Source organism: Numenius arquata, chromosome Z, assembly GCF_964106895.1.
Source record: "Numenius arquata chromosome Z, bNumArq3.hap1.1, whole genome shotgun sequence".
In the NCBI taxonomy this organism is placed as follows: domain Eukaryota; kingdom Metazoa; phylum Chordata; class Aves; order Charadriiformes; family Scolopacidae; genus Numenius; species Numenius arquata.
The window spans coordinates 63064421-63086187 of record NC_133616.1 but is presented as its reverse complement, the minus strand read 5'-3'; the positions used below and the strand labels follow the sequence as shown (position 1 = coordinate 63086187).

Below are 21767 nucleotides of genomic sequence, written 5' to 3'. Positions count from 1 at the left end.
TTTTTAAAATTTATTTGCTCACAGGAAATGCCATGTCACCAACACAAACCATCCTAGACTAAGCTAGCTATGTGAAGATTAAGGGTTGCTTATACCTTATAATGCTAAATATTCTGATGTTAGTGGTCCTTTACTGTTCTAGCCCTAATCTCCTCTGTTGCATGACCTAAAAGAATTACAAGACAGTTTAGCTAGCACATTAGAGCAATTCTAGTGGGACAGTAATAGCAAGAATTACTAGTCATACCACCAATAATTCTATACAAAACTTTGGTATCCAACAGTAGAAAGCTTGAAGAAATACCTGACTTCTGCTAATCTTACACTAATGACAATGCTTTAATGTATATTTACCAAAATCATCACAATTTAAACAGCAAAATCTAAAAAAACCTATGTATAAGAAACATAATTGGGTGAAAAGCGTTTCTAATACAACACCAAAACACACAGATGAAAAAAATGGTAGTATGTCAATTTACAAGACAAGATTTGTTGTAGGGGAGGGAAGGAACAACAGAATTTGTTGTAGATAAACCCCGTGCAGTGCTGCTTTGGGGGCAGCTGAAGCAGGCTAGCTATAGCAGTGCAGCTTTCAAGTCACACACACTGCCACTTTAATCCAGTATAATCTAGATTGCTGCACAAGCAGCAGGCATGTTCCTAATGCTATTCCACAGCTAGTATACAAGCAGCCACCCCATAAGCCCACTACACAAAAATTGCTTTGTCTAAAATTCAACTTGACCCAAAAACAGTGTTTTCCCGCAGAGACGAGTTCAGGATTCATGACAGACTGAAAGGGACTGTGTAACCAGTGCTACAGGAGAAGGGCCAAGAACTGAATAAGCCATTAAAACAAAATAGTTTTCTCTAGTCAGGAAGGAATCCAAGTCAGGAGTGAAGCTTACAAACAGGTGAAATAGCGAAATTTGCTTCATCGGTACCTTTTCTGGACTTGCTCTAAATCTGAAAATAAATAATAATTTGGGTGAAGGACAGCCTTACCTTTATAAAAATCAACATAGTTATTTTAAATTGGGCACAAAACAGCTTCACAATTATGAGAAACATCCTGAATTAACATTTTGTTTTTACAGCACACACTGCAGTATGAATAACAGATGGAACGCTAGGCTTTGCCTCTGTTTCCTGGCATTTTCCTATTTCTGTCACAAATTCTATATAATATAAACAACAGTTCCTATTTAACTGTCTTAAAAGAAAAGCTTACTATAGCATACTCTGTTTTCAAAACACTAAACAAAGTAGCAGGCTCAACCCAGGAATCTAAAATACTGAATTTCAGAATTCAGGACTGAATCTAGTTCAGTTACTATTTTCAAAACAAGACTGGAGCTCAACTTTTGCCCATTCCACTAAGGAACTAAAAGGAGCCCATTTTAAATAATTCAGCAACATTAACTCTCAAGAAGCTGAATGAACAGGAATCCTACCCAAACTAAAACAAACAAAAATAAATCCAGCACTGTTATTTCCAAGGATATACCAAATTCAAAATACTTCAGTCTTACCTTGGACACATTGCTGATATAATCCAATTGACAAGTGCTCTCTTTATCTACTTGATTACAAAGATTCTGTAAAGTGGAGGCATATTCCTTATCACTTTTTACTCTCATTGCCATAAATTTCTTCACTGTTTCCAGCAGTCGTAGTTCCCAGTCTTGCAGTTTTAATAAAGCATCATGAGAATACTTCAGGTCACCTCCAAACCCCATTTTTTAAGGCACTATATACCGCACAGGGGAAAATACAGGCTCTTCACCACATCTGAAAGCAGAACAAAATTCATGAGATGTATCAAAAGAAAAACTTCTACTGTGACAAACTATTAACGTCTAAACCCTGAGATAACAACCATAAGATAAGCCACATACATATACCTCCTCAAAATAAAACGAAAGGAAGGTCAGAGCACTGTTTCGAACAGCAATCTATGATCGGAAGAGATCTCAGGCCCAGAACTGTCCTCCAGTTTCCACCTGCAAAATGTACCTCCCTAACTTAAAGTTAAGTTATGAGGGAAGACATAAAAGCATCTAAGACAGATACTAAAGACCAATCCACATATTTCATCATGTAAGTATCGCCGACAGTATCTCCACGCAAGAGCTGCCAGCTACACTCTTTCACTCCTGGTGACCTGAAACATTTGTTTCTGGTGTTTACCATCCTAAGAGCAAAGAAAAAACCAAATAAAGCATCAGCTCTCAGGCACTGCCTCTGTGGGAAATGGATAATTAGTTAGAAACTAGTTTGCTCCAAAACACTGTGTTACCAGGCCATTAAACTTGCAGATTCAACCTCACAAAACTCAGGAAATACCCCAAACTAGGTTCCCCAGGCAATAGTCCATTGCTCCCTTGGGGGACACAGCAGGGCAGAGTCCTTAATTTCACATGATTTTCCCCTAAGGCAGTCCAGTCTTATTGTACCAAATGGACGTGATTTGATAAACAGATAAGAAATGCTGCCTTATGAAATCCTATAACACAACGGCAGCTCAAAGATACCTGTTTGAGCTAGCTCTAAACACCTGCATCTGATACTGATAAACTTGCAGCCACATCACGGAAGACCTGAACCCACACATATGAGAAATTTCCACAGACTTGCACAGGTTTTGAAATGTGGGCTGAACCCTCTTTTCTGTGTATACACCAAAAACCTGTTCGTACCCTAATCTTAGCTTCAAACTAGCTAAGATAAAACTTAAATAAACTGCAACTATAGCTCTGGACTGCAGTGTAGAAACACCCTGTGTATTGCTCACTCTAACTCCTGCACTCCAGCCAAGTCTTAGCTCTTTTGAACACAGAAGTACCAATTTCTTCATAGGCTTTAAATTGCCACTTAAATCAGCAGACTGTTTTAAAAACATTAACAGATTTATCTTCCTAACAGCCCATGGAGTGAAGCAGGACTAATAATCTTATTTTACACTGAGAACTGAGACACATAAACTAATGACAACCAGCTAATACTGGTATGTACAAGGCTTAAAGACAGATTTTTCTGAGTGCCTGGCATTTTTAGTGTATTAAATGCATTTAGCATGCAGAAAAAAAAAAAAAAAAGTTATTGGCTTCAGTTACCACAAAAAACGTCAGAAGATTTTTCAAATCAGAACCTAGAGTGATTTCCAGATTAACCTGGCTCCCAGGATCACTTCTATCTTCCTGCAGTTCCCTGCTTCTATTAGCTATTCCAGTAAGTTTACAGAAATAAGCCTCATCCACTACATGTTTATTCTCAGAACACAAACCATGCCACATAATGAACGAAACAAAGATCCTAACAAGAAAATAAGAATAGCGCTGTGTTACTATGCATCTACACAACAGACACAAGTCAAGGTTGTATGAGTAACCTTAAATCTATCGCAAGCTTTCATATGCTCTTTAATTTGAAGCTGTACATTTTAGTCTGAATTCTTGCTGATGGCTAGGAGCTCAGCCATAAAGAGCAACAGTAAATAATTCATGCTGGCTGTATTTATAAAGGATGAAATATGTCATTATTAGTTGTAGTAATCATAGTATTTTCACAGTTAAAATTTAAGAACAGTCTTACAAAATGACTAATATTTTATTAAAACAAGTGAAAGAAAAAAAAATCTTAAAGCACCTACTCATTAACATGACTGGAGCTGCACTTGCGTTTTTTCGACACCCTTTAGATCTATATCCAATTTTGCGACCAAGCTCATTTTTCTTCTAGCACATTTTAGCACATTACCAAAATATTACAAATCTCATAGCACATTAGCTATGAGAAAAGATAGCATCTTTATTTTCCTACATTCCAGATTCAGAAGACATGGGAACTGAATCTCAAGATGAAGTCTGGCCTTGTGCTATGAGTAAAGTGCTGGCTTGCTTGTTTTTACTCTAATCTCTGTCTTTTACTGGGAGGTAGGAAGACAAGGGAGGGAGGAAATATTCTCAGCATATGATATTTCAATTTGCTTCTACTGACTCACTGTGGAGCCAGAAGATTACAAAAATCAATAGAACAGAAGTCCAACAACACCTCACTCCAGCCTGCTAAGCCTCCCTTCACTAAGTAGTAATTAGATTTTTTCTGATTACACTATTAGATGCCTGGGTACATAGACAAAAATTGCACATATACTGGACTCCGGTCTTTGTTTTAAATTATTCCATTCACCATGACAGAAGCAGCACAGCAAATACTCATTTTGTAAAAGTGACAAAATTCTGATTCAGTAAGACTAACAAGCATTAAGTCTCAGAGATGATGATTCCCAACCAGGTAAGCCAGCCTCCGTACCCCTTACTTGTAAACTAAGAAAATGTTCAATCAAGACATTTAGCAAAACTCAAATGGTCCAATACTGCAAAGGCAAAGAAGTGGTGAACAAGTATTCAAGACCTAAGCCACTTGACTGCCGATAAGATAAACACCAACACTTAATTAAAACCACTTTTAGTTTTTTAACATTTAACACTTTTTGACACTTTTAAACATCTGAAAACAGTACAGTTCACACAATCACTTACTTGAAGTCAAAACTGTAAGAAGTACCAAACACATGAATAGGCATGTTCTATGCAATCTGCATTTCAAACTCTTAAAAAGCACAAATGTATTTCAAAAGGCCAATGTTCAAAGAGACAATACCTGGCACCAATACAGAGAAGTATTTTTCCAAGTTTAGTATCTCCCTGCTTAGTACACACAACTGAGTTAACAGCTTCCCTAAAGGTCAGACCAATGAATAGAGTATTTCAGGTGGAAGGGACCTACAATGATCATGTAGGTCAGACCTACATCAGATCTACCTCTGCTAAGGCACATGGAAAATAAGGAGGTGATTTGTGGCAGCCAACAACCTCACAAAGGGCAAGACACGCCTGACAAATTTAGTGGCCTTTTACGTTATTGCCACAGCATTGATAGACAAGGGCAGAGCAACAGACGTCATCTACCTGGACTTATGCAAAGCATTTGACACTGTCGCATATGACATCCTGGTCTCAAAATTGGAAAGGCATGGATTTGATGGGTAGACCACTCAGTGGATAAGGAACCGGCTGGGTGGCTGCATTCAAAGGGTTGCATCAATGGTTCGAGGTCCAAGTGGAAGCCAGTGACAAGTGGTGTTCCTCAGGGGTCAGTACTGGGACCCATGCTGTTTAACATCTTTGTCAGAGACACGGACAGTGGGATTGAGTGCATCCTCAGCAAGTTTGCCGACGACATCAAGTTGTGTGGAGCAGTCGACACACTGGAGGGAAGGGATGCCATCCAGAGGGACCTGGACAGGCTTGAGAGGTGGGCCCATGCAAACCTCATGAAGTTCAACCAAGCCAAGTGCAAGGTCCTGCACCTGGGACATGGCAATCCCAGGCACAAATACAGGTTGGGTGGAGAATGGCTGGAGAGCAGCCCTGAGGAGGACCTGGGAGTGCTCATGGACATGAGCCGACAGTGCGCACTGGCAGCCCAGAAAGCCAACCGAATCCTGGGCTGCATCAAATGAAGCATGGCCAGCAGGTCGTGGGAGGTCATCCTACCCCTCTTCTCTGCTCTGGTGAGACCCCATCTGGAGTATTGCATCCAACATTGGAGTCCTCAGCACAGCAAGGACATGGACCTGTTGGAACGGGTCCAGAGGAGGGCCACGAAAATCACCAGAAGGTTGAAGCACCTCTCCTGAGAAGGCAGGCTGAGAGAGCTGGGGTTGTTCAGCCTGGAGAAGAGAAGGCTCTGGGGAAACCTTATAACAGCCTTCCAGTACCTGAAGGGGGCCTGCATGAGATGGAGAGGGACTCTTTATCAAGCAGTGAAGCAATAGGACAGGGGTAACAGTTTTAAACTGAAAGAGGGGAGATTTAGATTAGGTATTAGGAAGAAATTCCTTACTGTGAGGGTGGTGAGGCACTGGAACAGGTTGCCCAGAGAAGCTGAGGATGCCCCATTCCTGGAGGTGTTCAAGACCAGGCTGGATGGGGCTTTGAGCTTTGATCTAGTGGGAGGTGTCCCTGCCCATGGCAGGGGGGTTGGAACTAGATGATCTTTAAGGTCCCTTCCAACTCTAACCATTCTATGATTCTATGATCATCAAGGCACAATGATTCATTTAGATCAGCACTCTGTCTCCAACCATGGCACCAGGAGATGCTGTTTAAGGACAGCAGTCAAGTTAGGCTGTTATTTGTGGTGTGATTCTCCTTGTGCTTCTTCACGTTCACAGCTATTGGATTATGGAAGAAATACTAATAGTCCCATTTTTTGGCTTCAGTAAAAGCCAAATGTTGTCATACAACATTACAATGCTCACTCTAAACATGTAAGATAAAAACAGATTCCCACCCAGATTTTACAACGACAGACTACTGGCAAAATTGACTAGTGCAACAAAGTCTGTACCCAGAAAAGATTTTCTCCGAAACCAGTAGGAGATATGGGAATTTTGAGACACAAACATACTTCGTACTCCAATGTTGAAAAGATGAAAATACAGCATAAAAGATATTCTCAAGACAAAAAAAATGAAGTATTTCTCAAAAAAACATGGGAGAATATTTCATCTTAAAGGAAAAAAGCAGAGATAACATCACATTTTAAAGTAGCTAGATGGAGAACTGATGACAATTAAAATACGATATGCTAAATTCATACAGAAAAAAAAACTTTCAGGAATTGCTTACTCTTACTGTGAAGAGATCTTTCCTACTTCTGGCAGATATCTATGAGGTTTATTTCTTTTTCCACACATGAACAATGTTTGCATGATTTACAATGCCAGTGAAGTCTTAAACTGAATTCTAGCATGTTTTGTAAAAGTAATAAAAACCCAGTGGCATCAAATAAGACAAAAGAGTTTCAGCTAGTTTATCTTTTTTTTATTTTGAAAGTTGATATATATATATATGTGTGTTACTATAAAAATTACTGGATATGCAAATTAGACAATCAATATTTGATAAGCTTTAGCAGTTAAAATATGTCTCAGAGCGAATTCCAAGAAAGTTAGACTCACTTTCTTTTTACAGTCACTCTCAAAATAATAAACTAATTACCGACAGGAAGTAAACATTCAATGTACGTTTAATAATTTACTGTGAATGAGCAACCAGATCTTGAACAGCTCTAAATTTAAGCATAGTTACTGAAGACAGTTTATGACTTGTCTCAACCACCACCACCACAGCGGTGCAGTCAGATACCAAATAAAGCAATGTTAAGTTTTGTTAGCATGACAGAGAGAAACTTCAATGACAGTCACATAATCTTTCAATACTGTAACACTTCCCTCAGCAAATAAAGCCAATATTCCGGCATTTGCATCCTGGGCTCCAGCAACAGCTCTGAAGAAAGTTAGTTTTCATAGCCAACCTACATTTAATTTAAATATTGTAATCTGTCCCTGGCATACGACAGTGGCCATACCGTGTCAGACCAAAGGTCCTCTGTGACTGACAATGACTGAAATCAAACCAGCAGGGCAGAATAGAGCACATATATAGCAATACTTTCCCAGGATGCTCTCCTACCCTTATAAGAACTGGTGTCTTCTGTTATATATTGTCATGAAATATATCCAAGACTGTGACTGCTAATCTTAAAATAATGATGGATCTATATGCATCAGTTGGAACTTTGGTTTCATAAAATAAATGACAAGGTAGACAACTGACAAACCACAAACCAGAAGCTCACCTGGTCCCCAGTTAAATTCGGAACAGGAAAGAACAGAACACATCTGGCCCCTCCAGAAGAAGGAATTTGGAATGAGTATGGTATGCAGAGAGTATCACACTCACTGTTGATCTGCTGTCAACTCCTTTGCTCCTAAGCCTACATGGGCTCCAAATATCTTAGCAAGGCTTATATTTTGCCGACCTTTTCTAGAAACACTACAGATACTGCAAAATCAGAAAAGGAAGAGGTCTTGGATTCAAGAGACAAATCCTCAAACTCAAGGCGTCTGTACTGATATAAAAGCAATTTTATAACAGGTGATCAATTAATTAGACAGTTCATGTCAACTTCAGAATGTAAGGCTTACAGTAGTTATTTTCCACTAAAACAATGAAATAAATAATTCTTATCCCTCCATCCACACCTTCAATAAAAATTAGACTGTTAAACAATTGACATTTCTGTTAGTGTAGGAACTACTCCTGGAATGTGCAAGACCATGAAATATAAAACACATGCTTTATCTACCATTTGTTTACACTAACAACATACTCAGAATATTATCTATATATGCATTTGATGTGAAATGTATGGAACATGAACTCAGTGAATTAACACTTCCATAGAGTTATTGCCATCAATAAACATCCAAAATGGTAATCTAAAGCTACCCTGATCATTTCAAATCTGATCTGAAATACCAGGCCACTCAAGGCAAAACAGGCACCTTATTTTCAGGAAGGCTCTTCTGCAAAATATAGCTCACGCACCTTAAAAAATCTTCCTCAAGAAATGATCCTTAGTACACTTTTCTTTATGTCAGCAGCTACTTCTCCTGATTTTCACTTTCTGAAATATACTTTTATTTTCTGGGAAGTCTGTGAAAGAAAAACAGATGAAACTTTATCATTATTTCAGCATTTTAAAATATATTGCAAAACAAACTTCGGTAAATGGCTTTGCATTTTCAGATTATTACCAGAAGAGAGTTCAAGAAAACCGAAACAGCAGACTTCTCAAACAACTGCAAGTAGTAGTATGCTATCATTTCATACACACAGTTTTGAGGGAAGAAATGATTTTGCCTCTACACAAGTAGCTGAAGATATTTTTTTTAAGTTCTTAGAATTTCTTTTGACACAGCGTATTGAAGCCAGAAAATAAGACCATTTAATTTATTTCTGAACTTTGTCCTTGATAAAACAAAAAAGGAAGCTCACTAATAAGGAAAATGAAGGCATGGAAGACCAAAATTCATTATATGAAAGACAAACTTAGTAGAGGTATTTTCACTAGACTGTAAGAAAAGAAGTGGCAGCATGAAGAAGCGACCAATCAAGACACAGAAATTTCTTGTATGGCACTAATTACTCCAATATCTAGAATAGTAAGAGGTCAGAAAGTTAAGATGACTGCAGCACTAAAATTTCAAGCTGTAACTCTGGACTGCAATCTAGGTGAAGCAAACTGCAGCAGAAGGGTAGATCTTTGAAGTTTTATATTAAGAAAAAAGTACATAAAATATAAAAAATTATTAGAAACAGACTTTGCATATAGCTTCCATGTGCATGGTATGCTCTATAAGCTACATCTGGACCAATGTTAAGTGTTCATTCTCAATCTTATTCCAGAATGTCTCATCTAAAGATTTAACTTTAATATTGGTTTAGCAATGCCCTTGTGAGAAAAGACACATTAAGCAAAACTGAAAGACAGAGACAGTGTGCAAGGGTAAAAAAAAGAGAACTACTTTGCAGATCTCTATTATTCAAAACAAAGCACTAATCATGGAAACATTTATATAATCTTACAAAGGGATAGTTTTAGTTCACATTCAAGTAGATATTATTTAGTATTCCTTTCTGGTTACTTAGTGACATTCTAGAAACAAAGCGCTGTCTAATATAAATACAAAACTTCCATTCTCCATGACCAAAAATAGAAAAGACTGTAAATGATGCTTACATTCAGACACTACAAAGAAACAGCAGCTATGCAAGCAGATAAGAAAGGAGAAAAAAAAAAAGCTGCATGCTAGAAGCATTACAAAGTTCACCACATTTTTAACAACAGATACAAAAATACTTGTTGCAAAGTTGCAAAGTCCAAACGAAAGTCTTCACCAGCAACAAATTACAAGCAAGAGCAGAATATTATAGTAAATTTGGCTCCAATCCTCCCATCACAAATATAAACCTGTTGGAAACACCAGAATATCACTGGGCAGGAACACTACTTTTACTCCCTTTCCTGGTTCAAATGGGACTCATGAAAGTAAAACACATGCTACCACCAGCACCTGGGCACATTCAGATTTCAAGCAGATGTTGAAGAACTGCACACAAAAATTCCACTTATTAAATGAAACAACAGATTGAAGCCACTTAAACACACATAAGATAACTTCTGCTCTCTGCATGCAGACAAAAACCACATATTTTTTTTTTAAAGAACTGCTCTATCACACTTGTTAGAATGGAGAATTTTGTTTGTCAATATAAAAATAAAATGCAAACAACTTTTCTTCCAATTGCTACTGCCTTTTTTCTATGTGCATATTTTCATCTGCATACAGGTCATTTGTAGAATTTAAAACCGGTAAAACAAGTCCAATACTGCTCTAATTGATAGGTGTATACTAGCTAGTACACGGAAGTATTATAAAAACTTGCCAGTGAACTGCACAGCCATCTGTAAGAGACCAGTAAAAGGTTACCAAATTTCTGAGCTCAGAGTAGAATCTGATAGCTAGAGACAGATTGCTACCTCACTGCAATAAACCACTAGAAAATTAAGATATAAAAGAAAGAATTAAAAGACAATAAGGATAAAGTAGAAAACCTAGATAATCTATTGTTTTCTGAAATTAGTGCTGAGACAGTCAAAGCCAATCTCAGACCAGATCCTCTGTAGACTGGGGACACATAAGGCCTTCTCTCAAAATGAAGCATCAGAGGAACATTTAAAAATACCAAATACTAAGAATACACCAGAGCCAGATACTCTTCACTGAACTGCTAAAGCATCAAATATGAAATTGCCAAACTATTAATTCTGGAAAAAATTAGCTTTACGGTGGCCTAAGTAAAGAGGAACGGAGAGTGGAAAAATATATCATTTTTTTTTCAGAGCTTGACAAGGCAATCAGGACAGGCACAACAAAGACAATCTGACTTCCACACCATGGCAAGATGATTAAAACCATACTGACTAATTTGTAGACTGGCATAATAGGGAGGAAAAAAACAATACAGCTTTTGTAAAGAAACGTCATCATTTGCAACTTGAAGAGTTCTTTGAAGGAATCCAGGATCCCGTGGATAAAGGTGTTGGATGTGGTAGTGAACAAAAGACTTATAAAAAGCTTCTGCTGATGTCTCTCGCTGGAAGCTGTTACAGAAGTGAAGATCTTGCAGGGTAAGACTTAAGAGACAAAGATTCACAGGCAAGAGGGTCAGAAGCCTCACCAGAATCTGTGCCAGGACTTGGGCTGCTGCTCATCATGGTCACCTGCATATCTGTCATTTCACATATCACCTGTGCTTAAGTTCGCAAATTATACAAAATTATTATGAACAATCCAAACTGACACATCATTGAAGAATTTGCAGAAGAACCCCAGAATACTGAGCAACAATCATGTAAAACAACAGATGAAGTCAAATGTCAATAAATGCAATGTAACACTGGGAAAGAGAACTCTAGGTTATTTAATGCCACTACCATAAAAATGTCTGGCAGTTTCTGAACATACATCTTCAAAACCACTTGTTTAGTGCTTTGAAGTGGTCAAGTTAGGAACCATTCAGAGTATCAGATTATTTTTAATGAAGGGAAGAGAGAACATAACATATTCTTATGCTGCTAATACATTTGTGCTGTTCTTATACCTTCAAATTATTTTATCTCATTATAAAGCATCAAAAAAGTAGAGGTAATATTGGTCAGAGTATGGAGCAGCTTCTGCACAAAGAAAGTAAGGGATTTTTTTAGCTCACAAAACAGTATGATGGGGTGTCAGATCAAAGTACACAAAAAAATAATCATGATAGTACAAAGTGACATGGTATGTCAGATGCCTGCTAAAAGAACATGGGAACATCAAATGAAATTTTACAAAGTTGCTCTTAAGTACTTCTTTGCCTAGTAAATAATTAAATGAGAGAATTCAATGCCTAAAGACATTTTTGAGACCGAGAAGCAAACAGGTTCAAAAATTATTATAAAAATTCATGAAAAAAACAGATCTGTTGAACAGCAGAACTTCCATCTCAAGAACTTCCATCTCTAAGCTGCAAAAGCAGGACAGGAACTATAATTCTACATTTGCGCCAAAAGCCCCTTCTTATCTGACAGTAACAAGTACTAAGCTAGACGGACTTCACTTGATCGCATACAAACATCCTCACACAGTGCAATCTCACTCCCTTACCCCTGCAGCTGTATGAAGACCACAGTTTTCCCTAGCAGCTCTTGCAGCTGTGATCTTATTAAAAACACATGCAAATAAGAAGCAGTTCCATCAAAGAATAGGATTTACAATTGTCAGTAGTATCAAAAAAAAAAAAAACAAACCGAAAAAATAAACCAGACAAAAGCCCATAAAACAACTCTCAAACCCGCTGCCTAGAATAGCAAGATCTACTTCCTTTTTTGGATATACAATGTTTTCATTTACCTGTTGGAATTCTTTTCACATGTGAAAATGGTAGCAATAGACGTGATGGAAGTAAGTCACTAACAATCATGTAGGTATAAGGCTTATAAACTAAAGACATCATCTAATTCTTTCCCCTTTCACCAAACAACCATAGGTACTTAGCTACGGCATAAAGATTTTTTTCAAGACTCAGTCTTCTCAGGCCCTGATTTAGTATTGCCCTGCCCTTAGCACAAGGAAAAAGCTTCTCAATGACCAAATCTCACCTTCCCAACCCCATGAATGAGAGAGAAGAGATTAGCCACTTTTTTGCAATTGGAATATCCTATTTTTTCACTAAGCAATTCTAATTCTTTCAATCTGTCATTTTAAATCATTTTCTAGAGCACTGTTGTCTTCTGAACACTCTCCAATTGGTCTCTATCTCATTTAGAGTTCAGAATCGGAACAGTGGGGTATTGTAGGATCCACCAACTCTGAGAAGAGCAGAGAGATTACTTTAAATTACTTTTGAGCTCCTGTCCAAATGCTTTAACCTCTTCCTAACAGCATGATACTGTCCTTAGTTTGTGATCCAAAAGTTCCAGTTCCTTGTCCACGGAACAGCACCTTACCCTGTTCCTTCCCCTTTCATGTACCTATGCAGTCCGGTCTACAGACAGTATGTTGCTTTTGTACTCACTTGACACCCTGCTTTGCTCCACGTGACCATCTCCCATTTGCTAAGATGGTAATTTCATTCTTGACCACACCTGCAGTTGTTCTTTGCTCCCCATGGCCTGAAAACTCAGCATGCCCTTTATTTTATCATCTCAGGTCTCCTGGGAAAGATGTACAATAGGAAGCGCTGCCACTTGGTAGTGAACCATGCAGCAAGTGCTCTTTAGGCACAGATACTCAAGCAGTTTTGCTTCCATCCTGTAGAACTTCCTACCTCACAGCCACAGGTAAATTGCAAGCCAGATGCTGGAGACTGAATCTCACAAGACAGAAAAGGACCAGAAGATAAAGGCAGCTACAGGTTAGGAAGAGCAGAGCTAGGCTGGCTGCCACAAGTCGCACTCTGCCACCATGCCTCAGGACTCACTCCTGTGCTCTTATTAACTCTGAAAACAGCAGTGCTGCATCCAAAGTTAATAGACACACCCACACCTTGCTTTCAAAGGGTAAATGCACCTAGTTCTTCTTACCTTTCACATGCTTACAAGTAAAGTAAAGAAAGCTTTCCTTCCTGTATTTTCCCAGGAATTAAACTTTCCTTAAATTAAGTTCCAGGGAGCAAGGAAAGCCAAAGAAAAGCACAGTCTCAACAGAGAGCACCTGACCAATGAATTTTCACTGAACTCTCAATTCTGCAGTGTTGCAACGTTCAGCTCCACACTAAATCTTAACAAAAAAATGGATTGAGCAGAATGAGGCTAATAAAAATTATTCTCATGCAGCAGGTAGTGCGCTTTGGTATCTCCAACTCTATTACAAGTTCTACAGGCTAAAGAACAGGACTGTTCTAGAACTACAAAGAAACATACAATGCTAAAATGGCCGAAAGTTTGCCACAAATTGAAAAAAAAAAACCAACAACTAAACACACACATCAGTCACACAGATTCATTTTAAAGTGTATATTATACAGTGTATTAAAAAAAACTTCTGAACAAACAAGAGGAACAAAAGACAACCAAAGTGTTGGATTTTCAAGACATTTCTTGTCTTAGATGAATAAAGAAGATGGAAACAACTACTAGGAAAAGTGGCAGCAAGAGTCAATGCTGAAATTAAAAAGCAGCTGTACTAGCCTTGTTGACTACGAGTTAGTCTATGCACAGTTAACTTATATCTTTGCTGATTTCTTTCATGTAAATAGATACTGACTTCTCCAGTTTGAAGGTAGGAAGCAGTCTTAGTTATTTGGAGAAAAACACAAACCTCTGAAGGTAACATACTATATCTTGATACTCATCTGCCTTGAGATAAATACATGGCAAGTCAGAATGAAAACACACACAAAAAAAAACCCAGGTGTAAACTCTCAATTCCAAAGCCACCTACTGAAATCTCTCTTCAGAGAAGACAGAAGAGGGAAGAATACTGACACAGTATTGAGGGTCTCTCAACCTCAGGTCCTAAAACTCTTCTACCTGCTGCCATTGCACATTTCAACGCGAAGCACTCTATTACCTCTTGAGATTTAAAGATAGCCACAGAAAAACAGAAATCCACAGGATGTGAAAAACTTTTAAAAGTCTAGAGGCTAATTTCTTCCTATGGCAGAATTTCTTGCTGCAGCCAAAACAATTAGACTAAAAATCTGCCATTAGTCCGTAATATATGACAATACTGGTCTCCTCAGGAGAAACATAATCCAGTTTCAAGTATTTATCGCTCTTTGAAAAGAAATTCAAAGAGCAATCAGGGTGTTGCTTCTTCTTTCCTCCTTCATTAAACTAATTACATCCTTCTGGTTCATTAAACCCTCTACTTAGTTAACACACTGCTCATTCAGTCTTCTTGAGGTCACTTATCTCCTTGGCAACACTGAATTACATTTTATGTAGTTCAGTTACACAGTATTCTGTAGAGAAAACCAGTCCAGGAGGAATACAGGCCCATGAGGAAGAGTCCTGTCCCCTCCCAACAGCTGATATTCCAGGCTGTTACACCTCAGGAAATACAACATATCACGTGGGTCAGCAAAAGGTGGTATCTCGAGTCTGTCTTTGCTGTTCCTGAGTTGAATGACTTTTCCTTTGCACACTCCATATCCTAAAAGATACTCAATGTGATAATTCTCTGTTAAATGGGATACAGTTACTCACTATAAAGGTAGAGTCACCACAAAGAGAGATGACTGAACTATGCATTTGCACTTTCTTAAACAGCTGAAGTGCATAACAAATTTTAATACATTCATTTTACAAATGTATAACTGGGCTAACTTTTCAAGATACATGAAAAAATTTACCCTATCTTTTCAGATCCAGTCAGTTTTGTTTTGGTATCATCAGCCTTCACAGTTATAAAGAATGCTCCTTCTGAAAGGTATTATTCTAATTTGAAAATGAATAAATGGATCAAGCTTTAATTAATGGACGTTATAACAAACAGTTAAAAGTTGTGGATGTTCAACGTCCCAGGTCTCCAAGAAAATGGTAGTGAAGTGCATATGAGCAAAAACCGAACGCTTGGACTCTTCACATGGAAATTTATTTGCATACATAAGATTCAGCCTAACTGATCTTATTGCAACAGATTTTATTTTTTTAATCCTGCTTTTTCAGCTGCACACATCAACTGCTAGCATTTTTCTATGGCAAAACATTTTTCTAGCGTTTTGCAAATCGGGCATTTCCTTTTATCTAGTGAACTTCAGTTATCACATTCGCTGAACTGGTAAACAACCAGATTATGGAAATAATGGAAGAGAGATTCTCCTTGGGAGAAAACACACCATTCACAGCATCAACTTACTATACATATACTAACAATAAGCAAGTGTGTGGTTTTCTGATTCCATGCTTTATATCTTTTAATAAGTAAAAAAGTGCTCCAAAGTTGTATGACTTTCCTTAAAATTGGCTAAATTGGCTACAAAAGTATTTCTCACAACATGTTGCTGAAGAGATAGCACAATTGTTTTAAAGTACCATTATTTACAGTGCTTAAGCTGTCACATTTTTAAAAACTTATCCACTTCACTTGACTGCACCCCTTATCTGGAATTCCTGAACTTACATGGGATACAAATACTGTGGGGTACTATTTTACATTCATGAACATTTCAAAGGAGAAGCCACAACTAGGAAGTCAGATGCTATCTGAAAGAAACCCAAAACATTAAAGAAAGCTTTTGCATAATTCACAAAAGTTGTACTTTAACAGACACAGTGACAGTACACTAAGTAGTTTTCAAAAAAATTTATACAATTTAATAGCAGATCCGACAAGCTTTAGGTAGTCAAAGATTAAGAAAGTTTATCCTAAGACCCTAATCTTATTTGTTTATAGGTTCATCAAGGGTGAATTTTGTGATTTACTAGCCCAGCAGCTAACAGCCTCCACCAGCTGAGCCATTATTAATATGCTATTTGTCTAAGCATTAAGCACCAAATATTCAATAAAATTATTCCTGCCTTTATTAAATAACCATTAAATCTATGCCCTTTCCCACTCTGGTCTGTTTTGTACTGAGAAAAACAACTTCTTATTGGCGCATTCTCAGTTCAAATAGCAAACTGAGTGACGATGAACCATGTAAGTCACAATATGCTGTCAATGTATGGAATAAGACTTTGTAATTTTTCTAAAGCAAAAAGTTAGGCATAAACAGAGCTGGAGAAAAGCAGCAAAGCTGCCAAATCAAGTACCGAAATCAAGAGATTCACAAATTGAGGATGAAAACCTCAATGCCACCCTCTTTGGAATATGCATTATGTGATCATGTAATTACTTCCACAGTGCTTTTCTACATAAATGCCTGACTCATTTATTACAGAGGATGGAGTGCTCTGGCGATGATTCAGCATTCTGTCAGAGGGGCTCATCTTCCCAACTCTATGATGCTCACTGCTGTAATTGTACGTCTCCCAGTTTCTAAACAGGCAATTTCAGGGAACAAAGGGCTCAAGATTAATGCACTTTAACACTATTCTGGATTCTATCTCTGCTTCTGGCAAAGGGTGCTTACATAAACACAACAATTCACAAACTTTTCACAGGTTACCCCTACTTAAAAGGTAATTGATTTTTCATTAGGTCTTAATTATGGTGATTTATTTTGATGCTTAAGCTTAATTTCTAAATGTCTCAGCTCCTCATGTTAAAATAAATCACTTCTTAAACCATAATATGAAAAAAAGGTTGTGAGGCTAAGATCAAATCATGACAACTACAAAAGGGCTTGCAAAAGGACTGTCTTCAGATCAAGATTTAAATACCATACAGAAAAATGCCTAATACATGATAAACTATTAAGTAGCTATTCATTAAGTATTTTCATTACTAGCACTTAATAAGACAGGGTTCCAAATGGACTACAGTCTTACTTACTACTACTGCGCAAGCAATATTGTAAAGGATACCTAAAGGACAGATTATGAGTACACATGCGATGTTTTTATTTCTCCCTTACCAGTTTGAAGTTTCACGTGATCGTCTTAATTGAGAGCTACATCACAGAAACGTCTCACAGTGCGCAACTGCTGTTGTTACTCCACATTCATACTATCAACAACACAAGGGCAAGATTTGGCATGAGTGCCTGCTCAAGGTGCAAGTTCACAACATAGACGAGACTAAGCAGCCAGAGCTGTGTTCTAACAAGCCAACTGATATATTTCAAAGATCAGGAATTCTGACAAACCTGTACAACTGGCCAGAAAACAGTCACTGAACCACAGTACAGTTATGAGTATGGAGAGTTGCCTCTGCACACTGCTATGATACTCATTTGTGTGTCATGAGCTGGTTAGTAAGAAGCTCAGATGTGGGAAAGAAAGTTTGAAATTGTATGTGGTTAAACCATCTGGCAATTTCCCTCCAGTGCAGAAAGGCAACAATGCAAAGGAAGCTGGTGACTACAGAGCAAAGGGCAATCTGAGATCCAAAGTAGAATGATGTTATGAAGTACAATTCACACACTCAGATTAATAACAGCATTAAGTCTTAATTTATTGGGAATTTATTTTTATCATCATCAGAGAAACACACAGGACTGGAAAAAATCTCTATTACTTCAGATTCGTGCCACTCAAAACCAATCTAACTGTGCATTTAAACTTGCAGGAGGAATGAGAAAAGATTACAGTCATGCTCTCAAACATGATTTCATGCTACAAGATGACACGAATCAATATCCTGCATCCCATGAAGCTGTCCTAAAAGAAAAAAAAAAAAAAAAAAAAAAAAAAAAAGAAAAAAGGAAAAGAAAGCACAACCACTAAAAAAGTCCATTCTGGAAGCACCCTTGCTGCTTTTTAAGAACCATTTCCAAAACTCCCTATGCACTGTACGTGACCACGCATGTATCTCTTAAAAAGAGAGGTAAGTATCTTCTCTCAAACCCTGGAAACAAAGCCACAAATTCCACTAATTCACTACTAAAGAAAGTTTCAAAAATAAGTTTTCCAAAGAAATGCTACATTTACCTAATGCAAATGCTATACAGCAGAAACTTGCTGCGTATTTACATGTGCAGTATTTTAAACCCTTTAACTCCCTAATAAAATGGTGAATATTCAACAACAATTCCAAGACCATAAACCACTTCACTAAGTTTTCAAAATCGATTTTTGTAAGGCAAACACACCAACACTATAATTAAGACAGTACTAAGTGGACACTTTTATCTTAAGATAGGAGCATATATACAGTTTACTTCCTGCTGGAATGAACTTAGGCTTTCCTGTCTTCTCTTGCTGCTGCTGCTCCTCCCCACCAAGCAAAAGAATCCCCTTTCCTTTTCCTAGACCCACCTCCCACACACTGCAAAAAACTCCTCCCTGTGAAGTGATGACCTCATGCTGCTAGCCCATCTCCTTCTATGGAGCAACTCCGGGCTCGCCGCCAGCTCTCTCCGCCTTCAGGCTGACACGGCAACATACCTTCCCTCACCCCGCTGCTTCCCAGATGCAAGAAGATCGAGAAGCGGCAGCAAGCAGAGGGGGGAAGCCGGGCAGAGAGAAGGGGTCTCCACGTGGACAACATGAAACGACCACCAGACGCCCGCACCAGACTCCTGTCTAGCATAAACCTACTTCATATCACTAAAGCACCTTTCCTCTCCATCGCACGAAGAACTAAAATCTGAACATTTTTAAGTATGGAAATACAGCCTATGTTACCTAACTGCTGCACAACCCCACTGTAGCTGAATCTTGCTTCCCCGTGTTAAACCTCTTTATTCCAATGAAGCACATGTTACGTCTCCCACTGTCTTAATGAAGACCTGTCTTAATTCCCTTTGTATCACTCTACTACAAAATCCTTCCGGCCCTCTCTTCGGCCTGTCTTTACTTTCAAGTGTCTCCTCAAATGACTTCCACATCACCACTTTATTCACTGGCAATCCAAATACCAACTGAAGAAGAACCTTCCTTTGAAAGATTCAGTTATGACATGAAGTTACAGTTGTAGGAAAGGAGGAAAAGATCTTGGTTATGGTTAAAGAGCTTTTGCTCAGTTAAAATGTAACCTTGTACATACGAGACTTGATCTTCTTCAAAGAGATATCTCCAAGATCAGCTCTTATGGGGTTAACGTTCCACTGACAATTTGCTTCAACACATTAAAAAGGAAATTGTAAAAGGAGAGAACATACATTTGTATCACCGACAATAACCATTACTGTAACTCAACCTATCATATGTCCATCATTTGCAATTTGCTTTGACTGTGAGTGGATTAGAAGCATGAACATTCCACCTCCTTGAATCTTCCAAAGACTAGCACATACATGTAGTAAACTGCATCAATCATCTCTTTATTGCATATTACGTTGTAGGTGCAATTAACTGAAAATAATACCCAGTTAATTCTTTTGGTCAAAAAGTTTCAGATGTCACCCAGGTTTTTCTTACATTGCAACTTGTTAAAAGAAGCTGCATTAAAATACAGCAGAGCATCAGTCACTTTGCGCACGTCTATTTACAAAGTGGGGAAAAGCTATGTCAACCACTTGGAAAGAACTGCTGCTTTCCTGCAAACAGAAGGCGAGTTGGCCTGTTTAAAAGTATAACAAAACCCTAGGTGTTCACATAGGATGTGTACTTCCAAGGGTGTATGCTCATGTAAATTCCAACAAAATAGAAACATACTCCAACATGAAAAGGGATGTAAAATGCCCTTCTATATATTTCGCTCTCAAATACCAAATTTGCGAGCACTTAGGATCTCCGCAGATACCAAACACACAAAGCATAAAAACACAATTGAAAAAAAAGCCGGGGCAGTAGCACTAAGAAGGCCCTGTCTATGCAGGCTCTAAATCTAATGTGTAAATTAAGAATGCCGCTAAATTGTGTAGCACTGTCACAGGGGTGGGGGACCCCAAAACCCGGGGGCTGTATTTATTGGGGAGGGCAGGGGGTGTCACACATCACAAAGTTTCAAGCGGTGGCTGGCGCGTCCTCCCGTTATTCGCAGCAGTCACCGTGGCGCAGCGGGGCACCGGCAGGGACCAGACACGCCGGGCACCGGCGGAGAGCGGCGCCGCAGGCCCCGGCCCAAGTCAGTCCTTCTCCTCCCTCCGCCCCCACGCCCGCGCCCCACGCAGGGCCCCGCGCCCCCGGCCCGCCGGCAGCCCCGGGGGCGGGGATCCCCACACACCGCCCTGCCTGCCCCGCCGGGGCGGAGCCGCCGCCGGCCGAGAGGCGCCCCTGACGTCTCCCCGTCAGGAAGAGACCGGATGCCGATGCCGCCACCGCTGCCGCCCCCTCAGAGGAAAGCGCGAGCGCCGCCGGTGCCCGCCCCGCCCCGCCCTGCCGCAGGTAAATCCCGACGCGGGGCCTACCCGCCCCCCTGCACCGGCTGCCCACTGGGCGGGTGGGCGGGCGGAACATAGCAAGAGAGTGGAGGGCGGCCGCCCCCCGGCCCCAGGGCCGTTCCCGAGGCGCGGGCACCAGCAGAGGTGGCGGCGCCGCGCACGACACCTTCCTACCTGACAAGCCGAGCCCCTCCGCCACCGCGGGCGTCACGGCCCCACCAGCGGCACGTGACCAGCGCGGGCCAATCAGCGCCGGGCTCCCCCCTCCCCCGCCCAGCCAATCCGGGAGCTCCCTGCCTCTTCGAGTGACGCGCCGCCTCTGGCGGCCAGTCAGCAAGCGACGATGGGTCACAGCTGCCGCCCCTCGGCGAGGAAGGAGGTCGCGATTGGATGGAAGCCGTGGCGCTCCAGGGAGAAGGGCGGGGCTGCCCCGCCCCGCCCCGCCCCCGGCGCGCCGTGCGTCCGTTTCCTAGCAACGGTTTTCCTCACAACGTCCTGTTTTAAAAGACACGCCCAGAAATGCCTTAGGTTTAGGGAGAATGGGCACAGAAGCGTAGATTCAAGGTTTAATATCGGATAAGGAACGTTTGTGTAATTACACCACTACGGTACAACGTACACCGGATTTAAAAGTATTTGTGTAATTTCTGTGCTGTTTATTACTTGATCAAAGAAACGCAAAGGACTAAAACATAGCAAATCCCTAGAAAATAAGTCCCGGGCATCACAGTTTATGGAGAGATAGACAAGGAGTCTGGTGTTTTGTTAGCTCGCCAACTCAGCGTCAGGAAGAGGCAACAAGCAGCACAAAAGAAGAAAAAGAAAATAAAAAGGAACATCAGAAAAAGAGAGAAAACAAGAAAAAAGGGGGGGAAAGCTATTATTGTGACACTAACTTCACAGGTTTAGGGAAATTCCATGGGTATTAAAGTG

General features: G+C 39.7%; 1 protein-coding gene across 1 annotated transcript in view; it reads right to left on the bottom strand.

Moving 5' to 3' along the window:
• FER (FER tyrosine kinase) overlaps positions 1 to 21062 on the bottom strand; it is a 174134-nt gene extending 153072 nt beyond the window's left edge. The window contains exons 1-3 of the mRNA XM_074165781.1: positions 21009 to 21062; positions 8466 to 8573; positions 1536 to 1794 (exon numbers count right to left, since the gene is read on the bottom strand). Of these exons, the coding sequence (XP_074021882.1) occupies positions 1536 to 1742 (207 nt within the window). The 5' untranslated portion in view covers positions 1743 to 1794; positions 8466 to 8573; positions 21009 to 21062. The remainder of the gene's footprint in view (positions 1 to 1535; positions 1795 to 8465; positions 8574 to 21008) is intronic.
• Between the last annotated feature and the right edge of the window lie 705 nt (positions 21063 to 21767).